Source organism: Haliotis asinina, chromosome 3 (assembly GCF_037392515.1).
Source record: "Haliotis asinina isolate JCU_RB_2024 chromosome 3, JCU_Hal_asi_v2, whole genome shotgun sequence".
Taxonomy (NCBI): domain Eukaryota; kingdom Metazoa; phylum Mollusca; class Gastropoda; order Lepetellida; family Haliotidae; genus Haliotis; species Haliotis asinina.
The window spans coordinates 68285287-68299034 of NC_090282.1; the positions used below are offsets into that span (position 1 = coordinate 68285287).

The 13748-nt window shown below is 39.7% G+C and overlaps 1 protein-coding gene across 1 annotated transcript in view; it reads right to left on the bottom strand.

The window, feature by feature from the left end:
* Positions 1–814: 814 nt before the first annotated feature.
* LOC137278359 (uncharacterized) overlaps positions 815–13748 on the bottom strand; it is a 46172-nt gene continuing 33238 nt past the window's right edge. The window contains exons 5-17 of the mRNA XM_067810649.1: positions 13690–13731; positions 13191–13232; positions 12073–12138; positions 11247–11333; positions 10950–11024; positions 10469–10573; positions 9437–9550; positions 8592–8738; positions 7667–7792; positions 5822–5863; positions 5265–5342; positions 4581–4679; positions 815–3913 (exon numbers count right to left, since the gene is read on the bottom strand). Coding sequence (XP_067666750.1) covers positions 3876–3913; positions 4581–4679; positions 5265–5342; positions 5822–5863; positions 7667–7792; positions 8592–8738; positions 9437–9550; positions 10469–10573; positions 10950–11024; positions 11247–11333; positions 12073–12138; positions 13191–13232; positions 13690–13731 — 1061 coding nt within the window. The 3' untranslated portion in view covers positions 815–3875. The remainder of the gene's footprint in view (positions 3914–4580; positions 4680–5264; positions 5343–5821; positions 5864–7666; positions 7793–8591; positions 8739–9436; positions 9551–10468; positions 10574–10949; positions 11025–11246; positions 11334–12072; positions 12139–13190; positions 13233–13689; positions 13732–13748) is intronic.

Consider the following 13748-nt stretch of genomic DNA (forward strand, 5'->3'; position numbering starts at 1 on the left):
CGATGACGTGTGTCAAATCAACGAATTTGACCACCCGAACCCATCAGTGACCTCTTACGATAAGTGCGGGTTCGTGATGACCAGTTCTAACCTGGATCTTAACGGGTTGGCACCATAAGAAGGTTGTCACTGATGATGTCTCAAACATGACAAAAGTAGGATATTATTTAACTCAGAAATGTTACTGGTCTACTCTGTGGGTTGTATGCTCCTCCCGAGGGTAATAGCCGGTAGGCGAGATATGGGCGTAGTAAAAGGTCGTACATCAGGGCGTAGTAGAAGGACATACATCAGACCGTATTACTCGTGAGACGTCTTACCGCCATGTTAAATTACAAAATATCACTTTATTTTATTTTACAGATCATTAAGCTCTCTACCTATCATACGACATATAAACAAAATGCGTCCGTCTCTCGACTGATTTTTAAAATCAGTGAAACATATTCTGACCAGCTTCAAACTGCTATAAAATGGTTAATTATGCTTAAGTTGAGTGTGCTCAAGACTCAGTGTGTTTGAGTTTGGCGATTACCGTGATAGCGGGTAATATGTTTTTTCCAGTTGTCACCCTCCTAGGATGAAAAACCCCAAAGTAATCAAAAAGATGCTCGTAACGAAATGAAACACAGTGCTGCATATCACCTATTTATATAAACTGTGGAAAAAATCCCGGAAGAAATATTCAAATTATAGTTTGCACAAATGCTTAAAACAAATCCGAAGTTGAAGACATGAAAAACGTACACATATCAAAATCATAAGCTGCCGTAGGCTTCTCTGGTATGAGGAGAGTGAAAAAACAACAAAATACTTTTGTCAGTTGGGAAAACAGAAACTATATTACTAATTCTATTAATAAACTTCGGTCAAGCAACAATGAGGAGTCAACAGATAGTGATTCTATAACGAATGAAGTAAAATCCTCCTTTAAAAAACTTTATTCTGTTGATAAATGAGACGAAAATTACTTTACCGCCCTAGATCACATTGTAACCCCTACCATTAGTGATGAATTAAGAAACAGTTTGGAAAAAGAGATAGATATGAATGAAAATTCCTATGCCGTTAAGAATATGAAAAATAGCAAAAGCCAGGGAATTGATGGATTCCCAATTGACTTTTAAAAGTTCTTTTGGAAGGAACTCAAAATTTGTAGATTTGTCAAACCTATTTCAGAAAAGAAATCAAAAGTCTATAACTTTGAAAAGAGAAGTACTAGCTTGCATACCTAAAGCTAACAGAGATGAAACACTTTTGAAAAACTGGAGACCTATTACCTTATCGAATGCACTATAATAAAATTGTTACCACTTGTATCACTAGCCACTAGAAAACACTAGATTCCCTAGTTCATGCTAACCAAAGAGGCTTTATTCCAGGTAGGACTCTCAGTGAAAACACACGATTACTTTATGATATAACAAGGTCTAATTCTCCTAAAGATTTTGAGATAGCTTTTTTATACAGTGTCCAATAAGTTCTTAAATGTTGTTCTAGCAAAATTTGGTTTTGGTCCTGAAATCACCCACTGGATAAATATACTTACATGTTAAACAACACCATGCACCATCCAACATGGTAAACCATAGGTAAAATGTAGCGCCAATGGGTTGCGCAGCGTAGAGGAAATGGCCAGTCTTGGCAACGTACTTTCCTTGCTTCGGTTCGAAAAATATTTTTCAGGTCAAAATAAAAAATCGCCACTATAAAAAATATACACGAATTTCTTCACTGGGCTGTACTCTCACATTTCCAGCGCCATTTTAAGCGCAACTCGTTGTAGATCAGACCGTTCTTCGCCTCCACCCCCTTCCAGCCTCCGGTTCAACGGAGTGAAGAAACAGGAGGGTGTTATTCTGTATGGAATACTTGCAGTTACCTCCCCTGCTTCATTCGCCCATTACACCAGACGTGTTTTTATGTAGAATAAATTCTACCAATAGCGACGACAGATAAGACAAATAAACCCCAACAGGTTCATGATAAAATTGGGGAATATGGTATTTCTTTGTAATTTCTGCTTATTCGTGTTCCGTTACTCAGTTCAACCGGAAGCTGGCAGGGGTAATGGAGTAGAAGAACGATCTGAATACCACGAGTGGTGCTTAAAATGTTGAATAAAACACATCTCTCGTGAGTAACTACGAAACATGGGGTAAAAAATGTGAGATCACAGCCAGGTGAGGAAAAGTAAGTGTATTGATGGTGGCAATATTGTATTGTGACATGAAAAATACTTTTCGAACCGAAGCGAGGAAAGTACGTTGCCAGCCTTTGCTCGCTTCGCCCGCACATGTCAAGACGTGTCATATTTTCTATGCTGCGCAACCCCATTTGCGCTACAGTTTGCCTGTGGATAAACTCTCATCAGATTTTTTCGTAAATGAACACGGATACAGGCAAGGTGACCCTCTGTCACCGTACCTCTTTATTTTTGTCTCTGAAATACTTGGCTGTATGATTAGAGATATAAAAGGTATTGTTATTGACAATAATGAGTGTAAATTAAACAAATATTTCTAGACGGAAATGAACAAAACGTAAAGGCTTCTATTGATGAAATAAATATATTTTATAAAATGTCAATATCGGCTTTGTATCATTTGACAGGAAATGTATGACAATAAAGGCACATACCTGGACTATTTGCATCTTTTCTATTAAACACTCTAGAAACATCCCAGTTTTTTATTTACTCATATGTGTCACTGGACTTTATTGAAATCATGCAAAGGAGCTAGAAAGTTTTATGATCTAAAATGATTTCCGACCTAAATTTCTTGATTTCAGATCTAAATTTACCTAAAATGTGTCTTAAATGGCAAGAATCTCTCGGTAATATTACTTTTGATAGGAATCAGATGAAATCGTTTGAAAGATGTTAAACTACTTGATTTCCAATACATGTCTTTACGCGGTATTATCAATGCTTAAAACGAACTATTCAAAATGAAACTTGTTGACAATTCTGTTAACCGCTTTTGTAATGAGCTGAATGAGTATATTTGTCATGTTTATTGGGAATGCAGAGTGACACAAACATTCTGAAATAAACTTGAAGTCTGGATGAATGATCATACTGAGAATACAACTTAAATAACAAAATATCTTGTTTGGTTTGGAACATTAAACACAAATAGATATATTTAACCATATTATCTTAACTGCCAAAAATGTATCCATTAATGTTGGAGTCTGTTTATTTTGAGAGAATGTTTCAATGTTAAAGCGTCAGTGACCAATGAAATTAAAGAATTTTACATGAATACAGGACAATGGCAATGACGAAAACACATAAATCAGACAAACAAGTTACTGTTAAGTACCTTCTGAAGTCGGAGGTATAAAAATAAAAAAAGTAAAAAAATATAAAAAAGTATAAAACATGAAAAAACCAAAGTAATAAAAAAGATGCACATTACGAAATAAAACATCGCGCTGTATAACAACTCTTATTTATATAAACTGTGGACAAGAATCCGCGAAGAAGTATTCAAACTACAAGCTGCTCAAATGTTGAAAGCAAATTCGAAGTTGCAAACATGACAAAACATGATCATACACATATTAAAATCATCAGCTGCACTTTGACTCTTCTCTTAGTAATGAACCCGTTCCCTAAATTTTAACGGAATCCTTGCTTTAGTGTTTAAGGCACTAATGTTAAAGTAAATGAATTTTAAAACTGGAAAAACAGATGTATTCTTTACAAAATTCCAGATATGAAATAAAACTTCGCACTTCACCTCTAATAATGGTATAAAGAGCAACACTAATTTTGAAAAGAATGTGATCTGTTTTCAAGTTACAGATCACATGAAAAAATGAAATGACAACTGGTGTGCTTGTAAGTTCCACGTGACACGCGCCCCTCAGTTGTTAAAGCTCTCGTCCATATTACTCCAAGATCCTACAAGAAAAATAACATAAAGCATCTAAGAAAATCCAGGTGACGTATCACGAAAGTCTCTATGTAATGTCCATAACGAAACCAGGATCAGCGCGGTCGTTCCCAGAATAATATCATGATAATTCAATTATGTAGCGCCTAGAATCCATCTGACTAGCTGCTCACTCTACGCTGATTATTATTACCGTGGATAACGAAAGCTGCCAGTTAGGCGCTAGAGGGTTGCAGTCACATGACATTATCCCACTGGGTACCCATTTTCAGCAGGGTGGACAGAGGCAATTTTGAACACACTCACTTCCCTGAGGTATCACATGTGCTTCGTTATGGCCTCGTTCGAGTCCACGTAACCTATCCAAGGACTCTCCGAGTTCGTAGATGTTTAACTTCAACTGATTTGTGATCTGAGCTCTACGCACAGGACCACACACTGCCAGTGCACACGGTGCTGCAGTCCTTTGGAATTCGTTAAATCAGATGTTCCTCTTGCAGCTGTGGTGTTCCCATTAACTGGAGAACGTAACAGCTGTTACCACACACGTCTACTTCATGATCAGTATGTATGAGTGTAAGTTTAGTAAGTTCGAGTGAACGATTATTGGAAGATCAACATACTGCCATGTGCAAAGTGTTATCACTCTATTGTAGGCATTGAAGTGTTTAATACCTGCATCCTGTCGAGACCAGACGTCCGGCGAGTGATGTACAGGTGAAAGTTGGTCCAGGCCGTAAAGAGCTGGGTCTAGGCTTGTGTCTGGGTCTTGGTCTGAATCACAAGGCATAAACTCATGACACACAGAGCAATTCTCATTGGTTAAACTAATATCTCCATAATCTGGGCTGCCCATGTTTGTCGAAAAAGGCGACTAACAGGATAAGGTGGTCAGGCTCGCTGACATAGTTGACACATGCCATCGTATCCATATTGTGTGAATCAACAGTCAAGCTGCTGACCACTGGATTGTCTGTTTACAGACAGCCGCCATATTGCTGGAATATTGGTGAGTCCCGCGTAAAACAACAAACAAATAAAAAAACCATAATCTTCCTGATTTATACACGGTCAATTTCTGGTCTCGTAAAATACAAATCCTGATCATAGCCAACCAATTGCTGGAGTGGACACATTTCTGATATTAACCTACTAACTTCCCAGATACTATTACCCACGAAGGAGACATGTCTTTCTAGGTAGACGTACCAACGATGGAGATACGCCTTTCCGGTGCAATATATGTTGTTTATGCTCGTTATTAAACAAACATGCATCTACAGATAATATCTAGAGGTGGAATAATAGAAGTATTTGTTCAACGATTTAAAAATGGTAGGAGCAATTAAATCTACTTGCCATGTCTGGTATTTGTGTTGTTGGGAGTTGAGTTAAGGGGCGACTGGGAGAGTTCGTATTCCAGGTGATTGCATTTCACTGTAACATGAAGTCAGTCTCATTGAACGATGTAGTCATTCAACACAATCACTTGTAGTGATATACCACACGATAAACTGTAGCCCCTTGAAACGTAGTCATACAACACAATCACTTGTGGTGATATACCAAACAATACACTGTGTACCATTGAATCATGTAGTCATGGAATACAATCACTTGCATTGATATAACACACAAAACACTGTACACCAGTCAAACAACACACTTACTTCAGTGACATGCCTCACAATACTCTGTATCCCATTGAAACATAACTCTCAGTATACATTTCTCTGACTGTTGAACGTTTGAGCAATGGTTCGTACATACTGATTCAGGATCGCAAACAAAATATAACAATAACTAATAGCTAGCAACTTCACTCAAAGGGACATTAGAAGTCATCAATTGCCACTTAAATGAAGAAATACTGCCAACTATTGAGACCCTGAATTTTGCACAGGATAATCACTTACCTTGGAGACGGTCTTTGTTCTCTGTCATGTTGGTCAGCTGACCTACAGCATAAAAAGCTTTCTTCCTTTGTTTCGTCATCATCATTTGTATAAAATCCATTAACAATTTGCACTTCCACGCAAATATCGATATATCCGTTACCTGTTCCAAGGGAACCATCCACACATGTATGACGGAAGTTCACCACCTCTACTGAGCCCACTTGCTTAGAACAGTACTAGTTACAAGTACACTTAGGCCTTACAATCAACTTTACAATCACCGTACAATTGCCCTACTCTACTTGCACAAACTCCTCAGTGGTGGAGCACAGGCAAACTGTAGCGCAAGTGGTGTTGCGCAGCGTAGAGAAAATGACCAGTCTTCATATATGCGAGCGAAGCAACCACATTTGCGCTACAGTTTGCCTGTGGGTGGAGGCGCGAATTCCTTAAACTCGGCCATTGTCTGTTCCGCAAATTGAAAGTGGAACCGACTGCAGCACAGAACAAATACCTCCGTCAGTCGCACTTTGCGCAATTACTGGGAAGACACCACATAATTTTCCATATTCACAGTTTAGTTAGAACTGAGAATTTGATATTGCAACTACAGAAATGCATTTATATGTGAAGAATTTTTAATATGATTACCTCTGAATATTACATATGTATCTGACATCACAGAGAACGATCCATAAATATAACGACCAAGTGTTCTCATCCATGGAACTCACTTCAGGGTTTTTTTGTGGGTTGCCCAATGCGGTTCACACCCGAAAGACCGACCTCCCACAAGACAGACTCAATAAGTGCACTAGTTAGCCGAGCCATGCTGTTCGCCCCTATGTAATTAGTGAGCAGACCCACTGTCACTACAGAGCAAAGTACAATGCAATATAATATAATTGATTATTGTCTCACCATTTGTAGAGCAAGCGCAAATGCACCTTTTTGAATTTTAAAAAGGTAAAAGTACAGATGCCACCAAAAAGGTTATTAGAGGCTACATTTTACAAAGTGTACTTTCCAACTGTGTAAAGAGAGATAAAATGTTATACAGGACGTATTATTATCACATAAATTAATACTTTTAAACCAAACCAAATTTTACATATCATTCTAAACATAGGCACGACATAAAAATATAATTTAAATTCAAGAATTTAAATGATGAAATACACAAAGATAAAATGTTATGTCCTTTGTTAAATTACAATGGTTATTTAAGATGGTAATATCTACAGTATTAGAAAACATATACTTTAAATAGCAAGTCACAGAAGGAACAGTGTGAAAGGAAGTATGTATTGTTCTCAACTTGGTATGTGCAGTGTTTGCAGTAGCGGGAATAGGTGAGCAGTATCCGCTTGTTTGTATCTGGAGTTTTAGAGAGCAAAATCTTATGGAATGCAAATATCCCTTGCTGGTGTCTTGACAGTTGAGCCTAACCCCCCGTGTCCAATTCAGTCTTAAATGTTTTAAAGTTCTCACTTTGGTGTATAGTACTTGACGTTGTCGTTCCAACGTTGTTATTATATATATGTTTGATAGGTAAATGTGATCTGACAAGTATATGTTGACATACACATATATGTTGATGCATAATGTTTTAGTTTAAAAATCACAATTCTTAACATGAATTAATAAAACTATAGTAAATACCTGTCGTTGTTGTTTTCCTTTATCTGGACACATGCCATTATTATCAAGGGTACAACTGAGTCAAGCCTTATGCAACCAACCATAAAATGTGTTGTTTTAAGCGGTCTGTCTCTTGGGAGTTCTGTCTAATGGGAAGATACCCCCAATGCATCCTATATCAGCTGTTCGTGCTAACAGTTACGTAATGGTTGACGCACTTACGTCTTAGGCTTAACAATTCCGCCACGAGTTTCTTTCTCTCCAATTTGTTCTTCATCAGTTCTTCACACTGCTCTTCGTTACACCGATGTGCATCCCTCAAAGCCCTCTCTAGTTTTTCATTTTCTTCTGATGGAAAATGAAGTACACCAGTACAAATATTTTCATAGTAAAGAACATTATAATACTTGCACCACCCAGAAACCATTTTTATGTCTTTGACCTATTGCATACCCTTATCATATATCACAGTCAATGTTACATTTTGCCGTAGGTAAGATATAAATTATAACGCCTTCATATTTAAGTATTTTTGTTTTCATTTTTAATCCCATTAAAACGCGTTCCGTGTGATTTCCAAAGCCTCTTTAAAAATCTGCTTATTCTGAACTGTTTTTGTCAGTTTGTCGAATACATTGGGAATGCACCTTACACCGGGTTGGGTCACACTTGAGCTCACACACAGGTACCTCACACCAGACTGGGTCATACACAGGCCCACACACAGGTACCTCACACCAGACTAGGTCATACACAGGTTCACACACAGGTACCTTACACCGGATTGGGTCATACACAGGCTCATATACAGATACCTCACACCAGATTGTGCCACGCACTGGCTGACACACAGATACCTCACACCAGATGGGTTTATACATAAGCTCACATCCAGGTAACTCACACCAGCTGGGTCATGTATATGCTCACACACAGATACCTCAATTCAGGGTGGGTCATGCACAAATCACCCATAGATACCTCAGTCTAGGCTGCTTCCTACACAGGCTCAAACACAGACACCTCACATCAGGTTGGGTCATACATAGGCTCACACCTCAATCCAGGTTGAGCCATACACAGGTCCACACACAGGTACCTCACACCAGGTTGGGTCATGCTACCATTTCACCCCAACAGAATTCACCTTTAATGACGACTATTCTCTGGTGATCGTGTCTCACATCAGTTGCTCTTTGTAGAGCGGCGTTTCCCATCGCTGCCGTCAGTTGTTTCTCACGGTCAAGGTTAACCTGCAGCTGTACAGCATCGCGTTGTGCTCCCTGCAGCTGCTCTGGAGTATGCACAGAGACAATGTTCACATGTTGCACTCGCCTACACATCCTATTACACCCTCAAGTATACGCTTATATACATACATCAAAGTTACAATATAGCTTGTCGTGTTTGTTTGTTGTTTGACGCCACACGCAGCAATATTGCAGCTATATGACTGTAGTCTGTAAATATTCAGGTCTGGGCCAGACAATCCAGTGATCAACAACATGAGCATCGATCCACGCTTGGGACACGATGGCATATGTCAACCAACCGGTGTGACCTTCAAGATTAAAGCCTACATTTTGTAGTGAATCTTCATTTCTTTCAATATTGAAGTCACTAATATTTGGTTATTTAAGATTTTCATACTGAAATGTGGAAATGTACATGTTGTGTTGGCATTTTGAACAATGTACTGAAAATGGAGTTCACTCAATATCACGACTCATTCTGATACTGATCTTCAGCAACGCATGCTGATCGTAATAGGCGACTAAATCAGGTGGTGAGGCTGGCTTACTTGTTGCCGTGTATCATCGTATACCAACGACGCAAAACGATGTTCATGATCACTGGGTTGTCTGGTCCAGACTCAATTATTTACTGATTGCCGCCATATATAACAGATAGCTTGGATATTGCCGAGTAAGGCGTAAAACAAAACGCGCTCACTCACTCCTGTTAGAAGACCTCACGCTGACTATGACCTACCAAGGGTATCTTGGTACAGTGTGTCCTTCCTAGCGAGTGCCGTCTTGGTTTTGTCGAGCTCCTCCTGAATCATATCATTTGCTCCGCATTGTTGGCTGAGCTTCTGAACCCAAACTGAAACACATTACAAGACTGAACACATTACAAGCCTGAGCTATACACACGTGCTGAACACATTACAAGAATGAGCTAAATACACGCACTAAACACATTACAAGCCTAAGCTGAATACAAGTGTTGAACTCATTACAAGCCTGAGCTAATTACACGTGCTGAACACATTACAATCCTCAGCTAAATACACGTGCTGAACACATTACAATCGTCAGCTAAATGCACGTGCTGAACACATTGTAAGTCTGAGCTAAATACACATGCTGAACACATTTCAAGGCCTGAACTAAATACACGTGCCACAAACAATATAAGCCTGAGCTAAATACACGTGGTGAACATATTACAAGCCTGAGCTGAATACACGTGCCGAAAACAATACAAGCCTCAGCTAAATTCACGTGGTGGTGAACACATTACAAGTCTGAGCTATATACACGTGCTGAACACATTACAAACCTGAGTTAAATACATGTGGTGGACACATTACAAGCCTCAGTAAAATACACGTGCTAGGTACATCACGAGGCCGTTCGTCTATTTCCACTTCAGTCGTGTTTTATCTAGTGTTGTCTGTTCCTACCTTTAGTTTTGTGTGATCTAGTGTCGTCTGTTCTCACCTGTAACAGTGAGTAATATATTGTCGTCCGTTCTAACCTTCAACTTTGTATGATCTAATGTCGTCTTTTCCAACCTTTACCTGTATGTGATCGAGTGTCGTCTGTTCCAGCCTTTACCTGTGTGCGATCTGCTGTAGTCTGTTCCAAATTTTAGCTTTGTATGATATAGTGTTGCCTTTTCCTATGTCTAGATTTATGTTATGTAGTGTCGACTGACACGCCCTATCCTCTGGTTTGCGTGATCTAGCGTCGCCCATTCCTACCGCTTCTTATATGTTATCGTCTCCCCTACTCCTACCTTTAGCTATTTCAACAGACCCTTCTCTTTCCTTCACTTGCAGTTGACAGTGGGTCACCTGATCTTCAAGTTCAGACTTCTTGACGTCTAACTCCTCAATACTGTCTGTGAAAGGATAATTATTTTCACTAGGTCAAAATTAAATTCTATCAGCTCCCTACAGCCACAATATTTATTACGATCATGTCTCAACCACCACAACATTTACACCATGCCTCAGACACTCCAATATTTAACATCATACCTCAGAGACGTCAATATTTAATATCATGCCTCATACACTCCAATTTTAATATCACGCCTCAGACATTCCAGTATTTAACATCAGGTCTCAAATATTAAACGTTTTAGTGGGGCCTCAATAGTTTCAACGTTGACTTCGTCATAGCAATGTTTAAGATTCGAAAATATATATTCACTAACAAATATAAATCGCAGTAACAACAAACCAGCAGGAGACAGAAAAGTTTGAAGTATTTACCTCTTAGCGTTGCTTCTTGTGTTTGCCATTCCTCCTTGGCAGCTTCCTGCTCTTGATTCTGCCTTTCAATAAGAGCTGAAATAGTAATTGTAACACCTCATGAACAAATAAACTTTTATCGAGGTTGTACGAAGCAGCCAAGGGGCTGTGAGGCGGTCCGGTGGTTACAGCATTCGCTGGTCACGCTGAAGACCTGGGTTCTATTTCCTAGTTCCGCGTTCAGTTACTAGTATTTCAGAGGCTACAATAAGATGGATTTGTAACGTGATAAGATGGATTTGTAACGTGAAGGTGTACCTTGAAGACGGTTCTGTTCCTCCATATGTTTACGAAACATGGTGTTGAGCTGGGTCCTGAGTCCCTCTGTCCTAGCGCAGATCATATCTGAAGGCAAACAAATGCTGTCATCATTGCAACTTTACAGATAATGTATACGAACCTCACCTCTTTACACACATCTTACCTGGGTGACAAATCCTTCACACAGTCTTATAAAGTAACCAGTCACTATGAAAATGTTAAACATCAAGTCAACACTTTCATATATAAATCAGTCATCTATGACAGCACGTGCCTGTTAACACAACTGATTACTCAGCAATACAGCATGCTGTAAAACATCCGAGCAGGCTCCTAAATTATTGAAATGGCGGGACTTGGAAGTAGTAGAAATTGGCTATCAAATGGATTCAAAACGAATCAATAAATCACTAGAACATGTACAGTAACTTACATAACTGAAAATTTGGAAACAAAATACTACTTTGATTTTACTGCTGATCATGTCGTGTAAAACGTCTTTCATCTTCTGTTTAATCCCTAAAAGCGGACAGGAAGGCCCTCAAGGAGATGTGTTGGTGAAGTGTCCGATCGCATAGCATAGCATATCTTCCTCACAACGCACAGGATATCTACCTAACAATACATATGTAGAATATCTACCCGACTTACATTGTACTACATCTACCTGACAACGCATAGTGAAGCATATGTACATGACAATACATAATGCATTGTAACAGACGAAATGAACTTAGAATACTGCTTGACAGAGAAAAGCAGCGAAAATGTGTGCCTGCCGTTACGTTTTCGTCACTCATCATGTCCGCGTGTCAATACGTACCTCGAAGTTTTGTTTTCAACTGCTGCTCGTATACTAGTCGGAAAGCGAGTCGCCAAAGCAGTAAAACTGAAACATTTGGTAGAGCCATATATTGCATAGGTTAATGTGTCTGTCCTCTGGCACAACGCGTTATCATGGCATAAATATGATCTTCACCCGATATGCACTTGATCCGCAGCAACTGAAATCGTTCTTACGCTGTAACCGTGTATGTCACCATATCCTGACCCACCACACCAATTCACTGACCCCTCCGCTCTAGCACAACTCCACAAGTCTGTCAACACACCACCACAACACTACAACGCTGTCATCGCTTCACCAACATCACTGCTACACTGCCACCACCCCACCACCACTACAGCAATGTCAATGCTCCAACACAACACCACACCTCTGTCATCCCTCCATCAACTGCACTACAACACTATCATCGCTCGAACACAAAACAGTGTAAAAGTTCAAACACCACACTACAATACTGGCAACATCCAACCACCACCACAACACAGACATCGCTTCAGCACAACACTACAACACTGCCACCATTCCAGCAACACTACAAAACTGCCATCATTCCACCAACACTACAACACTGCCACCATTCCAGCAAACACTACAAAACTGCCATCATTCCACCACACTACAACACTGTCATCGCTCCAGCACAATACTACAACACTGCCACCATTCCACCAACATTACAAAACTGCCATTGTTCCACCAACACTACAAAACTACCATCATTCCACCAACACTACAACACTGTCATCGCTCAAGCACAACACTACAACACTACCGCCATTCCACCAACACTGTTACGATCCCAACAGATATCACAAAACTGCCACAATTTCACAACACAACTAAACGACGCCTCTCCACAAACACATCCACTCGCTCTCTCCTCCACCAACACCATTTCTCCGCTTCTGCAACTGCACCACCATTACTACCCCTACCACACCACCACATTACTATCACTTTACCATCCCTGTGCCAGCACTGCTCGACCATTACACCAACAAAACAGGATCGCTTCAAAATTGGCTTTACAGTCTCCCTCTAATTGTTCATGACTGAATCAACCCTGTGCATCATTGAGACGTGCAACTTACCTTTCTTCCTCAGTAATGCTCGTAGATCTCCGTTTGCCTTTTCTACAAATAAGAACAACAGGTGGTCAGCTGAATTAGTTTGTTGCCTAAGACATCAGCAAACCCTAAACTACTCACCGAATAAGAATCCACTTACAAATTGACCATGTCATCCAATAACAAACGTCATCAAGGCTTCAACTCGGTCTGCTTAACAACAGTCACCGAAAAAGCCCAACGCTTCAATCCGCACTACCAACGACAAACCATTTCTTGATTAATTCTTTGTTAGTGGTTTCAGATATTCTTCTTTTATTCGTCAGCAACATTCGACTTTTCTCGCACCCAGCAGTCAAATTTCAACTTGAAAAAAGAGGTTTATAAAAGCATGAACAGGTATCAACGCTGTCATTTTGCGATTACAGTTTTGGATACTTATCCATCCTTTAGAATAGCGTGTACCAATGTGTAAAAGTTGACAAGTGATACTTCAATGTTCCAACAACCACTTCAACAATACCGTTTGCCGATCGTAACTTCTCTGCTTCTTCCTCAGCTTGCTCTGCAACAGACAACCAG